The 17,117-nt window shown below is 39.1% G+C and overlaps 2 protein-coding genes and 1 long non-coding RNA gene across 6 annotated transcripts in view; 2 read left to right on the top strand and 1 right to left on the bottom strand.

The window, feature by feature from the left end:
- The first annotated feature begins 1,970 nt into the window (after positions 1-1,970).
- Positions 1,971-4,973, top strand: LOC101741755 (transient receptor potential channel pyrexia). Its single transcript, NM_001309607.1, is given in 1 exon segment — positions 1,971-4,973. A coding segment is annotated over 1 exon segment (2,712 nt). The 5' UTR covers positions 1,971-2,003; the 3' UTR covers positions 4,716-4,973.
- Positions 4,974-7,565: 2,592 nt separating this feature from the next.
- The window catches only part of LOC101747200 (protein unc-79 homolog), a 66,989-nt gene continuing 57,437 nt past the window's right edge, over positions 7,566-17,117 (top strand). For 3 of the 4 annotated variants that reach the window (XM_021353525.3, XM_021353524.3, XM_021353522.3), the window contains exons 1-7: positions 7,605-7,719; positions 8,265-8,370; positions 11,241-11,360; positions 11,986-12,147; positions 13,255-13,425; positions 14,044-14,136; positions 15,540-15,725. In XM_021353525.3, coding sequence (XP_021209200.1) covers positions 8,313-8,370; positions 11,241-11,360; positions 11,986-12,147; positions 13,255-13,425; positions 14,044-14,136; positions 15,540-15,725 — 790 coding nt within the window. In that variant the 5' untranslated portion in view covers positions 7,605-7,719; positions 8,265-8,312. Of the gene's footprint in view, positions 7,720-8,264; positions 8,371-11,240; positions 11,361-11,985; positions 12,148-13,254; positions 13,426-14,043; positions 14,137-15,539; positions 15,726-17,117 lie in introns of all 4 variants that reach the window. The other variant, XM_021353523.3, reaches the window with a different exon arrangement.
- On the bottom strand, positions 13,886-16,304 carry LOC134199128 (uncharacterized). The gene is made up of 2 exons (XR_009973481.1): positions 16,132-16,304; positions 13,886-15,755 (listed from the first exon to the last, which is right to left on the bottom strand). It is a non-coding gene; the product is annotated as an uncharacterized LOC134199128 (long non-coding RNA).

Here is a 17,117-nt window from a genome sequence, read left to right as displayed (position 1 = left end):
GAAGGTCAATTTTACTTTTGCTTTGAATCTATCAACAAAATTAAGATTAGAAAAAAAAAAAGTTTAAAAAACTAAAAAAATACGCTTTTATAGAAAATTCAACTAAAAAATAGAAAATAAATTTTAATGAATTTGAATTAAAAATAGTGTAAAAAAAAGATTTTATTGTAAAACTAGCGGCCCGCTCCGGCTCCGCTCGGGTCTTAAACAAAAATTTCAACGACATTTGACGTTGTTTTATTTTTTTAAATAAAATAACACTTATTGCGGCATAACTATAATAGTTAGAAATGTGCTGTGGCGACACTTTTTGTAAATAATAATGTGTTCTACAAAGTCGTAGTACGTTCTTTTATTCTATCATCAACAGTTTTCGCAGGGCACGCGATTTAAAGAATATTTTAGGTAATTTTTTTAAACCTTGGGTTACATTATTGGAGTTTTAGTAAGGATATTATTTTTTTCAAAAAAGACTATAGCCTATGTCACTCGGGAATAGTGTATCTTCCAAACAGTAAAATAATTTTTCTAATCGGTTCAGTTGTTTCGGAGCCTATTCAATACAAACAAACTTTTTTAGTGGTAGGACCTCTTGTGAGTCCGCACGGGTAGGTACCACCGCCCCTCCTGTTTCTGCCGTGAAGCAGTAATGCGTTTCGGTTTGAAGGGTGGGGCAGCCGTTGTAACTATACTGAGACCTTAGAACTTATATCTCAAGGTGTGTGGCGCATTTACGTTGTAGATGTCTATGGGCTCCAGTAACCACTTAACACCAGGTGGGCTGTGAGCTCGTCCACACATCTAAGCAATAAAAAAAAAATCTTTTCTCTTTATTATATTAATATAGAAAAGCGTGGGGAGCATGGTATCAGTAGTGATAAATACATACATACGTCTGAAGCTAATAAAAGCGTATTAATTAAGATAATCCTGCTTATTTCTGCCGCGAAGAACTACGCCTTCAAGTATAACAATCACAAGTCTTAAGATATGACTTTGTGAATTTACAATCTGAGCGAAAACCTAATATTCATGAATAAATATATAAACAAATGGTAATGTAAGCGTTACTTTGTAAGCATAAAAACCTACAAGTGATTTTGTTCGTTTAAATTTACCTACCATTAGAAATCCGGTATGTTATGGCTTACAGTGACGTCAGAGCTTTGAATGAAACGATTAGCCTTTTTACAGACAGAAATGATCTCATCACAGAATGTTAGTAAATACTGGACTGTATTATGCAGTGAATAAATGCAAAATATGCACATGCACAGAATAGATACAATGATGCAATCAAAACACGAGCATTTTGCAAGGTTGACTGAATTTGGAGAGTATTACGATCTGAGACATTAAATTCTAAGCATATAGTGAAAATGTTTTTGGAGCGTGGAACAATTTCAAGCTAAAAGTTAAATGTACTATATAAATCATCATCATCATTATCCTGCCCTTCTCCCAGTTACCCGGGGTCGGCGCAACATGTTTTCTCCTTCCATACTCTTCTATCATATACCATTTCTTCGCTCACTCCCCCCTTACCCATATCGTCTTTCACGCAATCCATCCATTTCTTTTAAGGTCTACCTCTTCCTCTATATCCTTCCACATTCATAGTTAACATTTTCTTACCAAACTCATTATATAAATATAAATATGTTATAAAATTAATTCGTCAGCACGAATCTGAATCAGCAGCAGAATTGAACTGCATTTTAAGCGCTTGTATTTCTGTGAAATTTAATGTCCATTGTCAAGTGTACGAGCGGCCTAACAACGATGATGACAAGGTGCGCACGATTCATCTCGTAATTGACGGAAGAAGCACAATAGCGGCGGAGTCCGGAGAGCAGTGTGTCGCCACTAGCCGCATGCCGAACACGCGTCGTCTGTTGCCCGCGCGGTGGTTGCGAGCTCGCGCGCCCGATGAGCCGCGGCCCGCGGACCGGCGCGGGCGGGACCTGCCCGACCACGAGTCCCTCGAGCGCGCCTACCCCTCCATGGGGCACCTCGAGTACGTGCTGGCCGGCTCCTCGCCGCCGGCCGAGAGCGCACCCAATATGTACGACAGCTTCGAGGAGCCACCTCTGGACCTGACCGCGCACATCTGTGCCGACTCACTGCGTCAGAGCGCCCACGAGCAAATGCGAGCCGTCGGCGGGCGGTTGCGCCTCCTTGATGAGCTCGAGAGTGGAGTCATTCCAGCTGACGCGACGACTGACGCCTTCGCGACCGCCACCGATGCCGAAAAGAACGTCTGCTTATTTTGGACCGCGTTTTTGAAACTCGCCAACTTGCTACCACCGCTGATTGAGGTTGGGGCGGACCCCCTGTACTACGACTCTCTGGGCCTGTCTCCGCTGCACGTGGCCGCGTTCAGTGGTTCCGTAGAATGCGCCAGTTATCTGCTGTCGTGCGGCGCGGACCCTAATTATATGCCCCGGTGTTTTGCGCCGCTTCACTGTGCCGCATTCGGTAACTCGGTACAAGTGGCTAATTTGCTAATAGCTCGCGGTGCGTCCGTGCACGCGGCTGTAAAGTACATCAATTGCGAAGGAGGTCTCCTTCACTGTGCGGTGCGAGCTAATTCCGCGGAGTGCCTCAAATTGTTTATATCGCACGGAGTTGACGTGAACTTGATCGAGCCGGGCGGTACTAATGCCATTCACCTCGCCGCTGATTTGGGCGTTAAACAGTGTCTTATAATATTGCTTGACACGCCCGGAGCCGACCCTAATGTTAGAACAAGAGTAGGGGACAGAGAATCCACCGCTTTGCATTTAGCCGCCGACGGTGGCTTTGTTGAGTGTGTCGATTTGTTACTCAGCAAAGGTGCAGATGCGAGTTTGAAGAATCATAGGGGGTTCACAGCGTTACATTTGGCAGCTCGGTCTGCGAGTTTAGAATGCGTGGAATCCTTACTCCGGAAAGGCAATGCCGACCCCAACGCTATGGATTTTGATAAACGAACACCGCTACATGCAGCTATCGGAAAATCGGATTCCGCTTGTGATATCATCGAAACCTTAATCAGTTGGGGCGCCAACGTAAACCAAAAAGATGAATACGGATTTACTCCACTGCACCTAGCCGCACTTGACGGACTGTCGGCCTGCGTGGAGACCTTGATATATCACGGTGCTGACGTCACAACGAGATCTAAGAAGGGAAACTCGGCCCTTAATGTAATCGCTAGAAAAACGCCCGCTTCACTCGCGATGGTAACTAGAAAATTGGACTGCGCCATTACTCTACATCACTCGCAGTCGAGCAATAGAGAAGTTGAATTGGAGCTTGATTTTCGTAGCATATTGCAGCATTGTTATCCGCGAGAGATCAGCTATTTGAATACGTTCGTCGACGAAGGCCAAAAAGAAGTCCTACTTCACCCACTGTGCTCGGCCTTTCTGTACATTAAATGGGAGAAAATACGTAAATATTATGTGGCAAGGTTATTTTTGAGTTTTATTTTTGTTTTATGCCTCACATTGTATGTATTAACAGCACTCGCGCACAATTGTTATAACGGTAGCAAGGACATGGAGGAGACAATACAAGAGCAGGAGTTGTGTCAAAAGCAATCCATCCTTGGTGACCTATTAAGGAAAAATCCATTCGTAATTGAAATGCAATGGTGGGTTCTAGCCGGGATAACGATATTTGAGATATTTAGGAAGGTATACGGGATCGCTGGATATTCGACCGTCAAACAGTATTTGATGCAATCGGAGAACATTATTGAGTGGTTCGTGATCATTAGTGTTTTCCTAATTTCGTATATATACACAAACATCACGTATACATGGCAGAACCACGTCGGCGCTTTCGCGGTGCTCGCTGGGTGGACGAACCTCATGATGATGATCGGACAGCTACCCGTTTTCGGCACCTACGTCGCGATGTACCAAAAAGTACAAAAGGAATTTGCCAAATTGCTTATGGCCTATTCGTGTATCCTAATCGGTTTCACGATAAGTTTCTGCGTTATCTTCCCGGACTCGTCCTCGTTTGCGAATCCGTTTATGGGCTTCATAACCGTCTTGACAATGATGATCGGGGAGCTAAATTTAGATTTACTACTCAACGAGCCAGATGGAAACGACCCTCCTGTCTTGCTCGAGTTTTCTGCGCAGATAACCTACGTGTTATTCCTAATGTTTGTTACGGTCGTATTGATGAATTTACTGGTCGGCATAGCGGTCCACGATATTCAGGGTTTGAGGAAAACCGCTGGCCTTTCAAAGCTGGTTCGACAAACCAAACTGATATCTTACATGGAATTGGCGTTGTTCAATGGATATTTACCGAAATGTCTACTAAAGATACTACATTCTTCAGCTTTGGTTTCGCCCCAGGCCTACAGGGTTGTGCTAAGCGTCAAACCGTTGAACCCAAGCGAGAAGAGACTGCCTAGGGACATAATGATGGCCGCTTACGACATAGCAAAGATGCGGAAGCAATACGGACACACTATATCATCGAGCGGTTCGACAACGGGCGCCTATTCATGCTTCAAAAAGTACGAGAGCAATAACGACTCCGGGTACCGAGAATACGGTTACTCAGGACTCGGAAGCATCCACGCCAGACTCGACGAGACATCGGAACACGTCAGACAATTGACACAGGAAGTCAAGGAATTGAAGAAGCTAATAAACGCGCAGCAACTTGTCATTCAGCAAGCGCTGGTCGGCGCGATGGACCGTCCGTGACATAATTGTCTGTCATTCCGTTTCAATGCCAGTATACAAGTCAACAAACTGTATTGTAGACTCGCGCTATCTATTCGTTCGAGTTTCGGACTTAAATAAGAACGGTGATATTTTTTGCGTGTTAGTATTTTTTATAGATGTAATTAACTGTGATTTGGGTGTATAATAGGTTAGAATTAGGTACATTGTGATATGAATATTCATGGCGCTAATGCGAGTATTTATATATGTGGTTTGCAAATAAATTTTACCAAATTAACACCGTGTACTTTCTGATCGAATCCTTATCTCATACTCTCATTCTAGTATAGAATTATAAATCTCGGTCACTGGTGGGAACACGCCAAGTTATTATTTATGTACATAAAAACTACAGGAGGTATGTACATACGTGGTTAAATGATCTCTGACCTCATAAATGAGTGGAATGCGTGAAATCGCTTTGACATTAGTACTATTAAAATTAGCTTCTTAGCACCTTAATTTTTATTCTTACCAAGCGTCTAGTGCTCGACTCAAACTTATCTGCCTATCTATTGTAAATTGTAACAGAAATGTGTTGGTACGTTGAAGAATATCGCATTATGTAACTATACTGAGACCTTAGAACTTATATCTCAAGGTGGGTGGCGCATTTACTTTGTAGATGTCTAGGGGCTCCAGTAACCACTTAACATCTGGTGGGCTGTGAGCTCGTCCACCCATCTAAGCAATAAAAAAAAATTATCACGAAAGGCCAAATCACTATTTGCTAGTAATTTATCCCAATCTATCTGCAGCTTTTTTTTTACTGTCAATGGTCAGACGTGCGTATACGACAGTATTGAGTGGTTACCTACAAGCATCATAGAATAGCCTATTATTACATATCTAAAAATGTTATAAATTACCCCAATTTTTTTTCAATTTTAAAGAAACCGAATCATAAAAAATGAAATTGATAGAGAAATAAAAGGTCGTGTTTTACATAACAAAAAGAATTTTAATTTCATCACTTTCCAGGAGTCTTAGACACAATTAAAATTAAGTTTACGAATACTTTATGATCTCACGTTGGTCACGGATTAAATGTCGACAAATAACAAACACCTCAGTCGTCCGTCTGAAACAGTAAAATGAAAAAATATTAACAGCGAGATGAAACCGTAAAAGTATAGTCTTAATTATGATCTAGTAATCTGTTTCAAACATTAATCAAACGACAAAAACAAACTGTCGCCAAAAAATGCTATACATATCGTATGCATTTATTAATTACCGCTAAGTCGTAATCAAGGAGTCGAACAAAGCATTTAACCTTAATCCGCTTAAGTGTCATCAAAGCGTTCCGATCAATGCAACCATCATACTTTTCTCCACTTGCATTAGACGCCTTCCGCTCTAACACTAGGAGTAGAGATCCCGGTAACCGTACTCGTCGAGCTCGGCAAAGAGTTTGACGTGCAACCTAACCTAAGCATCAGCCCGTTGAGTTTCTCCCTTGGAGGCGCTCGGGTAGCTATTAGCAAATACCGCCCCTTCTGGCTGAGCCCTTGCTCGCCCACCTGTCCTTGTGAAATTGGATAGGCCCCAGGGCCACCAGAAAGCATAAAAAACTTTTCTCCATTCTTATCCGAACACAGGACGGTAAATCGGTAAATCTATGTATATATTAATAAGTGAAGCAAATACTTTGTACCCCTTTTTACGAAAATTGCGCGGACGGAGGAGTATGGAATTTCCCACACTTATCTATACTAATATTATAAAAGGGAAAAATTTGTTTGTTTGTTTGTTTAGAGTAGGCTCCGAAACTACTGGACCGATTTGAAAAATTCTTTTTCCATTAGAAGCCGACATTGTCCCTGATGAACATAGGCTACTTTTTAAATTTTTTTTTTAATTTTATTTTTTTGGTGTCATATGTGCTTTAAGCCGAATTTACATTACGAAATTAGTGGCGTGAAATTAATTTCGTGACATTAGTTTCACTAACAGTTTCACGTGTAATTTAATACTTTCGTAATGCATGCATTAATTTCATGCATGGAAATTAGTTTCGTGCCCTGCGCGATTTTTTGGTGAAATTAATGTAATGCAACTAATTTCATAGTGTTAACGCGACGTGAAACTAATGTCGCGAAAGGGCCTGCGCTGTGCGGACGTGTGTATTGTTAGTTCGGACGCGCTTCAAGCGTTGAAAATGGCAAACCAATGATGGAGTACAGAAAAAAATATAGATCTTATTAATGAATATCAATGACAAGGGTCCCGAAACACCTATAGTAAAAAATCAAAATTATCTTCACTCATTCGAAAATAGTTTTTATAACTCTCAGGATCTTCATCTGCTAATTCAGAGACTAACTTCATTGCACCTAAATGCCTTCTTGTTGACCATCCTCGAATCTACCAACTTTTTTTTCTTGATAGTCTTTTTTTAAGTTTATAGGTATATAAGCATTTCTTTAGCTACATTGAATATAGCAAATTATAGCTTTATAAGAATAATATTTGAAGTATAATATTTGACAACAGAACCTAATAATGTTCAAACTTATAACTACAATTAATTATGGTCGAATTTCGATCACTAGGCGCCCACTAGTAGAATTCACTAAAGTATGAAACCTATAGGTCTATGGTGTAATTCACTGAAGTATGAAACCTATAGGTATAATTACGGGAGTGACATTTATGTAGTTTGACATTTCATCTCTTGGTGCCAAAGAGTAAAGTTGTATAGAACAGACTTCGGCAGAATTTGATAAGATTGCAGGAGGTTGCCATAGCAAAAAAGATCCCATAGTACGGACATGCGCGTTACGCTTTGAACCGGCCCATTTGGTTTCCGATCAATAGTTTGAAAAGAATAGAAAATCTAGATTCAGGTCTTATCTCTTTCATTCGGTTCAAGGCTTTATTGATTCACCGTTTTCATGATATCGGTTTGTGTATTCCGGCAATCCAATGCAGGGAAGTTTCAAGATACAACTCATAAACATGGGAACGCGGGCGGCGGCTTGTAAGTCCCATTAAAAGCAAGTTACCTTAATTAACCGCTCGCAAGTAGTCGAATGTAGTGGGTTGGTTATTAAAAGTTTATTATAAATAAACATTTAACGTGGCTACATTTTGCAAAGAACGTATACATGTATCTGTCTCACTCATATCGCTAATACTTGTTGAATCAAACAGATTTGTTGCTTTCTAATAAAAAATTAAATAAATTACTTGCTTTGTCAATTTGTATAGAAAAAAAAGTGTATATATAAATAAAATTTCTGCATCGGCCATACATGTAAAAAAAAATTCTTTTCTAAAACGGGTCTTGAAATAGTATGCTTCAAGTGCACCATAAACATAAAATAGAAAACTATAAATGCATAATCTAAAATGTATTTAGATTTTTATCGAAGAATTATTGAATAAAATAGCCAATTAAATCGTAAATTAAATTTTAGTGTAATGAAATTCTGAGTATAATAACGAACCGCCCACCGCATTCCAGTGTATGTGGCGAATAAAATGTAATTATAAAACAAATTGCGTGCATGCATTATTTTTCAGAGCTCATCGGGGATCATTGAGTAGTGAGAAAGCTTTTTGTGTGTCCTAATGCTGAGCGCACAGACTGACAATATGCAGTCAGCTTCGGAGGCACTGGGTCAGAAAGGTGAGCTCGTGCAAGCGAGCGGTGTTCGATGTTGCACTGGTGTTACCCTGTGCACGATATGCTTCTGTCCTCTAGGGTTACCATCTCTGCCATTAACATTCTAGAGTAAAAAAAAATATTTACTATCGAATCTAATTTCAAAGTTAATGTTTTCCTTTGGAACTACAAAGTTTTCTATTTACCTTAAATTTAAATAAAATATGGATAATGATAATATTTATCATAAAGTTTCAGTGTGATAAAAAAAATTTAAATTTAAAATTGAAATTTGAAGTTTAAACTGTGATCTCAATCATACTGTATTTGTAGAATTTAGACTCAATGTTTATTACATTATCTTCTACGGTTTTCGCGAGTCGTGGAGATAATTAACAATGCAATATATATTTCATATTTTTTTCTATAAAATATCTGACTTAATATCCGCGAACATAAAAATGCTTCAAAAGCAAAAATACATCATTCTAAAGAATTATCTAAATTGAAAACATATTTTGTAGGCAAAAGAAAAATTCACAGATGGTAACCCTAAATTGTCAAAAAGATTGTCTTAATCGTCTTCGTTTGATGTTACATATATATTCCCTTGTATTGTCTGATACTAGTCGCATCCTACTGTGTGTCCGGGCCCTAAATGTTTTTAGCCTTCAAATACTGTTATTATGATTCTGCTAACTTGTTTATTTGTAAAATCTACTTCTGAAGATAAAAAAGGAGATTAGGAATTTTGTTTTCCTCTCACTCACTCATTCACTATATGGGTGAGAGGTGAATAGAGCAAATTCTTGACAAAGCCTTTATTTATCTCTGTATGTAGTAAATGTCTATTGTGTTATTATGTATAATGTGTTGTTTTTAGACATTGCGTATTTATTGTTGGACTTGGTGCTCCGAATTTGCTTTATGTGTTTGTCAACAATTAATCTAGATAAAAAAAGATTAATGTATAATCTATTAAAATGCTGAACTCCGAATTTTTGTGTTTAAAAGTAAATTGACTGATGGCAGGAATTAAAATTAGACGCTCAGAGTTGTATCCTAAACTTTTCAACGAGAATTAAACCGAAACATTTGGTATTGAAATCGTCGTGGCCTAAAGGATAAGACGTCCGGTGCATTCGTATGTAGCGGTGCACCGGTGTTCGAATCCCGCAGGCGGGTACCAATTTTTCTAATGAAATACGTACTTAACAAAATGTTCACGATTGACTTCCACGGTAAAGGAATAACAGAGTGTAGGAAAAAACAAACTCGCAAAATTATAATTTGCGTAATTACTGGTGGTAGGACTACTTGTGATTCCGCACGGGTAGGTACCACCATCCTGCCTATTTCTGCCGTGAAGCAGTACAGACCGGTAGGTAGCTCAAGGGCTCAACCTGCGAGAATTTGCTACCACTAGCCCTAGCAAAAACACTGCTTCGCTGAATCTACCACCGGATCTGAATCGCGATCCACTGAGATGAAAGGTTGCGTATAAGGGCTAGTTCGTATGTCCAACGAGAACGGTGACCGGTTTTTGGAGTGCTTAAAAGCCCTTGGACCATATGGGCTTTATATTTACCGTGACCATGTTCCGATGTGTTGATTTTAGTTTGAATAATTTATTTATAATTGCAGCGTTCAATTAATTTTGACATCTCCAATAATGTAGTATAGAGTTAGCAGGCGTCGCTTAGAGGATTTTACGACTATTAGAGTCGCAATTTAGTTCTTAAGATGCCTATGTATAACGGATGATGCCTGTGTATAACGGATGATGAACCTGCAAAATTATAATTTGCGTAATCACTGGTGGTAGGACCTCTTGGGAGTCCGCACGGGTAGGTACCACCACCCCACCTATTTCCGCCGTGAAGCAGTAATGCGTTTCGGTTCGAAGGGTGGGGTAGCCGTTGTAACTATACTGAGATTTTAGAACTTATATCTCGAGGTGAGTGGCGCATTTACGTTGTAGATGTCTATGGGCTCCAGTAACCACCTAACACCAGGTGGGCTGTGAGCTCGTCCATCCATCTAAGCTATAAAAAAAAAAAGCCGTCGCTACTTATAAGTTCGACACTGGGCAGTTTGAAGCTCTGATGCTATATGTGACATACATATATGTAAAATTTAATGGGTCGGTGTCTTATTGCTGCTAATTCGCACACTCTTATGGTATATTGATGGTGTTAATAAATAAAAAAAAATGTTTTGGAAAAGTTACGCAGAATCAGTTTCTTGTTTGTGAGGCTCACCTTTCTTTCAGACTTTGTCTATGCTGTTTCAAACGCTTCTTTGTTGTGTGCCTATTAGTTCACTCATTTTACTAGCATTAATTTTTTTCATAGTTTAATGTGCACTTTCTGTTTCGATAAGTCGATGTGCGAAAGACCTAGAATTTTACTATTACCAAAATTCGATACTAATTATTGAACAATTTCAATATGTTTTATAATTTAGAGTACATTAATTCATTTCACTTTTAATAGCCTCAATGGATATTACGACATGGTGAATCTGTCTCTCGATCTAAAAATAAAATTTTAGTGTAACCAGCGAATTTCTGACTTTCGTTTTTTGATAATCCGATTAACTATTTACTAAATATTTGTCTAGTCTAGCCTTTCCCAAAGTGGGCGATAACGCCCCCTTGTAGGCGCTGCAGGCTTAAAGGGGGGCGGTAAGAGACCCAGAAAAAAATGGGGGCGTTATCATCTAGGAAGACTCTTAGGCACCGACTAAGCCCTCGCTATAGTGGTTTTTAAGTAGATGAAAAAATTGGGGCACTAAAAAATATTTATTCTCAAAGTAGGTAGTAGACAAAACAAGTATGGGAACCCCTGGTCTAGACAAAGCGTAATTGTTTTTTTTTTCGTTGATGCCCACAGTCACAGCGAAGATCCGCAGCTTGTACGACTGCCAGTTGCGGCTGATGCATAACATCCAGCCACTGCCCTCTGGCGTGGACATCGCTAACACCGTCAAGTATTTTTCCCAAACGTTACTAAGTAAGTTTCCCGTGACAGCGTTCGACAATGTGGAAATAATGTGTATTGAGAACAAGATAAGCGACATTAAACTGTAAATATACTATTAATTAAGTATGAAAATTGAGTACATATTTCTGTAATGTAAGTAAGGAATTTTTGTTACAGTAGAGCCTTAAGCCGATGTAACTAAAGCAATTGGATATATTAATTTGAAACTTCCTGTAATAGTCTCTTTATTAATTAATCCCACCCCTCCTGGCTGAGCCTTTGCTCGCCCACCTGTCCTGGAGAAACTGGAAAGGCCTCCGGGCCACTAGTGATCCTTAAATCATAAAAACAAGAACAAAACAAAAAAAATTACTCTAATGTATCTGTTACGGTTATTTATGTAGTTTACTTATATACCACCCTGCCTATTTCTGCCGTGAAGCAGTAATGCGTTTCGGCTTGAAGGGCGGGGCAGCCGTTGTAACTATACTTGAAACTTTAGAACTTATCTCAAGGTGGGTGGCGCATTTACGTTGTAGATGTCTATGGGCTCCAGTAACCACTTAACACCAGGTGGGCTGTGAGCTCTTCCACCCATATAAGCAATAAAAAGATAATAAAAAAATACGATTCTCATTCTTGGTCCGTGAACCAGGTGTACTGAAGGATGTAACACGCTCTCCGCTGGAGTTGATCAGGGATCCAGCCAACGACGCAGAGCGAATGTCTCTGTACCCTAATTTGGACTACAAGGGGCTGTTTAACGCTATATCGCAACTTGTGGATTCCGCGCCTCACTTACAATATGGGATTCAAGGTAATATTCAACATATCGACGGGAGAAAGCGAAAATATCGTAACTTGCATTTTGAGCTAAATCACTTATTACCGTATTATATATTATGCATATGACTTTTTTTTATTGCCCTTGTATACGGCCATACGACCCACCTGATGGTGAGTGGTTACCGTCGCCCATAGACTTCAGCAATGCCAGGGGCAGAGCCAAGCCGCTGCCTACTTGACTCTGGTGTCAACTTGGTTTTTCAAAGTACGACAATTCCGCTTTCTTCCGTATATATATAAAAAAAAACTTCTCTTTTTTCCTCTAAATAGTCAGCAAAGACCTGCATCTGGAATTGCATTTTAAATATGACTATCATTGAATTTACAACTTTTCCCTACCTCCTGAGTAGCCTCGAGGGAGTATTCTGGTTTCAGCGTGAGTAGTGGTGAGCTCACGGGGCTCAACTTAAGTGGCATTACTAATATCTACCCTAGTAAGAACAGTACCTCACTGAATCTATCACCGGATCGAAATAACCACCCAATGATTAGATCCAACGAGAAACTCAGTAGATTGTCTTTGGGTGTTACACCTCAAGCTCTCTCAATTCACTACACAGTTCGAATCGCCTTAAATTAGATCACATCCGTTTTCAATACGCTTTTATTATTAGCTTCAGACGTATGTATGTATGTGTGTTTGTAACGGAATCTTTGAACATGATTTCGACCCTCTTCAAAACGTCAGATTAACTCGAAAGTTGGTATACTTATTAAGGACCGATGACAATTCAATATAAAAAAAGTAATTGAAAAAATTTAAATTCAACTAAAAAATGAATATTCTCTTCTCAGGATATTATCAAAATAACCATTCTACTCATATCTGTTCATAAAATATTTATTATAACTACTGAAGCCATGCACCCCACGCTTTTTTACAATAAAATCATTTTTTCTTACACTATTTTTAATTAAAATTTATTTTCTATTTTTTTGTTGAATTTTCTATAAAAGCGTATTTTGTTAGTTTTTTTAAACTATTATTTATTTAGGAAATATATTCAAACGTGTTTCGCTTAAAAATGCCGATGTCTCAAACAAACACAAAGTTATTGCATGTAAATTTTTATTTCAGCTTTCGGCCAGGCAGTTCTTCAATGTTTGGGCTGCTTACTCCCATTCCTGGAATACGACATGATAGACAACCTACCGTACCTAGTGGCGTACTGCGTTGCAGTATTCCCGGTAGCGCTGCACCAGGAGATCCTGAATCTCCTGTGCTATTACATACTTCCATTTACTATTAGTAAGTATTTGTATATCTGTGAACCATTTTGTTGATAGTTAAGCAGACCGTTTAATTAAAAAGAATAAAGTGCTCTGAGGAATTGTTCGAGATGATACCATCATCTCGTTTTTACCATCGCACCGCTCGCCCCGGTGTAGAGTTCATCCATACTACCTGGAGCCACTGCGGTCATCCACAGTGCGTTTCCAGAGGTCTTTTTTGCCATGTACCATCCGGCTATGGAATGAGCTCCCCTCCACGGTGTTTCCCGAGCGCTATGACATGTCCTTCTTCAAACGAGGCTTGTGGAGAGTATTAAGCGGTAGGCAGCGGCTTGGCTCTGCCCCTGGCATTGATGAAGTCCATGGGCGACGGCAACCACTCACCATCGGGTGGGCCATATGCTACCGTCTGCCTACAAAGGCAATAAAAAAATGTGAGGTGCGCTGTGGACTTCATTATTGAGGTTGCGTAGACGTTGGGTAAATTATTTATTAATTAATTGCACATCTTGCATTACGTTCTATTGTGTGGCATCTATCTCTTGATTTTAGTAAACAATGTCTCCACGTGAACATGTCTGAGGTACTGAACATTTCGCAAGTTTGTACTTCAGTACTTATTTTTTTTTCGTAGCTCGCCGTTATTCGGGCCAAGAAGATGAAAGTCAAGCTTCACAATCTGTCGCTGCCATTGTCATGATGGTGTTCCAGCACTCCAGTAATCCAGGTTCAAGATACAATCACGTCCTTTTAAAAAAAAAATTTGTTCAATTAAGAGAATCAAGGGTTTTTTATTATTTTTTATTGCCCGTGTAGGCAGACGAGCATACGGCCCACCTGATGGTGAGTGGTTACCGTCGCCCATGGACTTCAGCAATGCCAGGGGCAGAGCCAAGCCGCTGTCTACCGGTAGCTACTACTAGCCTACTGTATTAATTCGATTACTATTATGTATTGAATTAGATTTAGTATTTTTTTACGGTGAATAGCTCGTCTGGCTTTATGTGTTTACCTAAGCCCACACCCCAAACTTCAAACTGCAACGCATTACTGCTTCGTGGCCCAAAAAAGCAGGGTGGTGGTAGGTTTATGTTGGCACGGGTCAAGTCGTCTTGTGAGCCCGCATGAGGTAAATTATTGTAAGGTATTGTAAGCTTGCATGGGTAAGTGCCATCATCAGGTCTACAATGCAATTGAGACCCCTACCCCTCACGTCAGTGGTTGAGTGGAGACATTCATATTAGGATGACCTAACTTTAGATGGTACGTAAGCACATCGGTCGCTCAACATCTATGAAAAATAGGTCATTCAAATCTTATGTTTTTAACTAAGGATTGTTTGTTCCTGTAAAGTTATAATTGTTACGCGCTGGGGCTTGGGATAAATAAAATTCCACCGAAGTATAAACTAAGTTTTGAAGTCGTCGTGGCCTAAAGGATAAGACGTCCGGTGCATTCGTATCGAGCGATGCACCGGTGTTCGAATCCCGCTGGCGGGTACCAATTTTTCTAATAAAATACGTACTCAGCAAATGTTCACGATTGACTTCCACGGTGAAGGAATAACATCGTGCAATAAAAATCAAACCCGCAAAATTTATAATTTGCGTAATTACTGGTGGTAGGACTTCTTGTGAGTCCGCACGGGTAGGTACCATCGCCCCGCCTATTTCTGCCGTGAAGCAGTAATGCGTTTCGGTTTGAAGGGTGGGGCAGCCGTTGTGACTATACTGAGACCTTAGAACTATATCTCAAGGTGTGTGGCGCATTTACGTTGTAGGTGTCTATGGGCTCCAGTAACCACTTAACACCAGGTGGGCTGTGAGCTCGTCCACACATCTAAGCAATAAAAAAAAAAAAAAAAAACACTGTATTCAACACTTAGAACACTTAAAACACTCAATAAACACATTAAAACTCTCAATTCGCTTCTTCCGCTTCGCTTCAAGTGATCCGTCTAGTATTGTTTCCGCTATCTGGCAATAGATGGCGTTGTACTTCTCGAACGTTCTGGGTGTTACTAGATTCTTCGATATTCGTTCGACTATTAGGCGATAGATGGCGCTACTCTTACCGGCGTAACATTGTTATACTCTCTTAACGATGTAATTCAGAAGGGTTGTCTTGCAGCCCACCACTGCCAGCTGCTGGAGTGCCTGATGTCGATGAAGCAGACCGTCGTTAAAGACATCCTGTGCGTGATCGCTTACGGCACGTGGGGAGCGAGGCTGTCTGCAGCGAAGCTACTTTTCTACTACTGGCCCCCTTTCGACGCCAAGCTCTTCGACAGGAAGGGACTGCTCTGCAAGTTTTCTAGTATGAGCTTTTCGTTGTACTCTTCGAAGACTGAAAGATATTTCATAGTTTAATGAATATAGTAGTCCCGTATTAGTCGATATTCGACTATAATTAATTGAAATTATAAGTTTGAACATTATTATGGTTCTATTGCCAAGATACTTCTATATTCTCAGATTTTGCCAAGACTACACTATAGACAAGTAATATTACAATAAAATATTAATACAAAAACAATATTAATTTCTTAATTTGAGCACAGACTTTGAGCAATAACAAAAGTTTGACAATAAATAAAGAGATATGGTAGTGTTTGTAATGTTGTTATCATTGATTTAACGTATTATTAATACACAAATTAAAAAAAATATTAGCATTCTGCACTCCTTCTCTATATTCTATTTAAGTATGGGAAATTTCATACTCCTCCGTCCGCGCCAATTTTCGTAAATAGTGGTACAAAGTTTTCGCTTCACGTATTAATGTAAACTAGAGGTCTCGCAGTAGTCGAAATTCGACTATAATTAATTGAAATTGTAAGTTTGTACACTATTATGATTATATTTTATATTTTTATAATCACAAATTTCGCCAAGACTACACTATAAAAAATATTAATAAAGACAAACAATATTTAATCTATTCTCAATTTGACAACAGACGCCAAGAACAAAAGTTTGACAATAAATAGTATGCATGCGTGTGTGCGTCAAATACATGGTTTGTAGAGTGTGTAATGTTTTCTTTCGAATATATTAAGTGTATAATCTATGGTTTTCTTTATTGATTTAATGTATCTTTTATGCATTATTTAAAAAAAATATTAGCATTGTGCACTTCTTCTCTATATTCTCTATTAGTGTGGAAAATTTCATACTCCTCCGTCCGCGCAATTTTCGTAAAAAGGAATACAAAATTTTTGCTTCACGTATTAATGTAAAGATTCAGGAATTACCGTCCTGTGTTCCGGTAAGAATGGAGAAAAGTATGATGGTTGCATTGATCGGAACGCTTTGATGACACTTAAGCGTTTTAAGGTTATATGTTTTGTTCGACTCCTTGATTACGGTTTAGCGGTAATTAATAAATGCGTACGATAAGTACGTGTATAGCGTTTTTTTGACGACATATTTTAATTGACGTTTGATTTATGTTTGAAACATATTACTCGACATATATAGATCTTATTTAAGACTATTTTTACGGTTTCATCTTCATAGATTCTATTCGTTATCTATATATTAAATACGTGAAGTAAAAACTTTGTATCCCTTTTTACGAAAATTGCGCGGACGGAGGACTATGAAATTTTCCACACTTATAGAGAACATAAAGAAGCAGTGCACAATGCTAATATTTTTTTTAAATAATGCATAAAAGATACATTAAGTCAATAAAGAAAACATTACA

This window comes from Bombyx mori, chromosome 7 (genome assembly GCF_030269925.1).
Source record: "Bombyx mori chromosome 7, ASM3026992v2".
NCBI lineage: Eukaryota > Metazoa > Arthropoda > Insecta > Lepidoptera > Bombycidae > Bombyx > Bombyx mori.
This window is presented reverse-complemented; position numbering and strand designations above follow the sequence as displayed.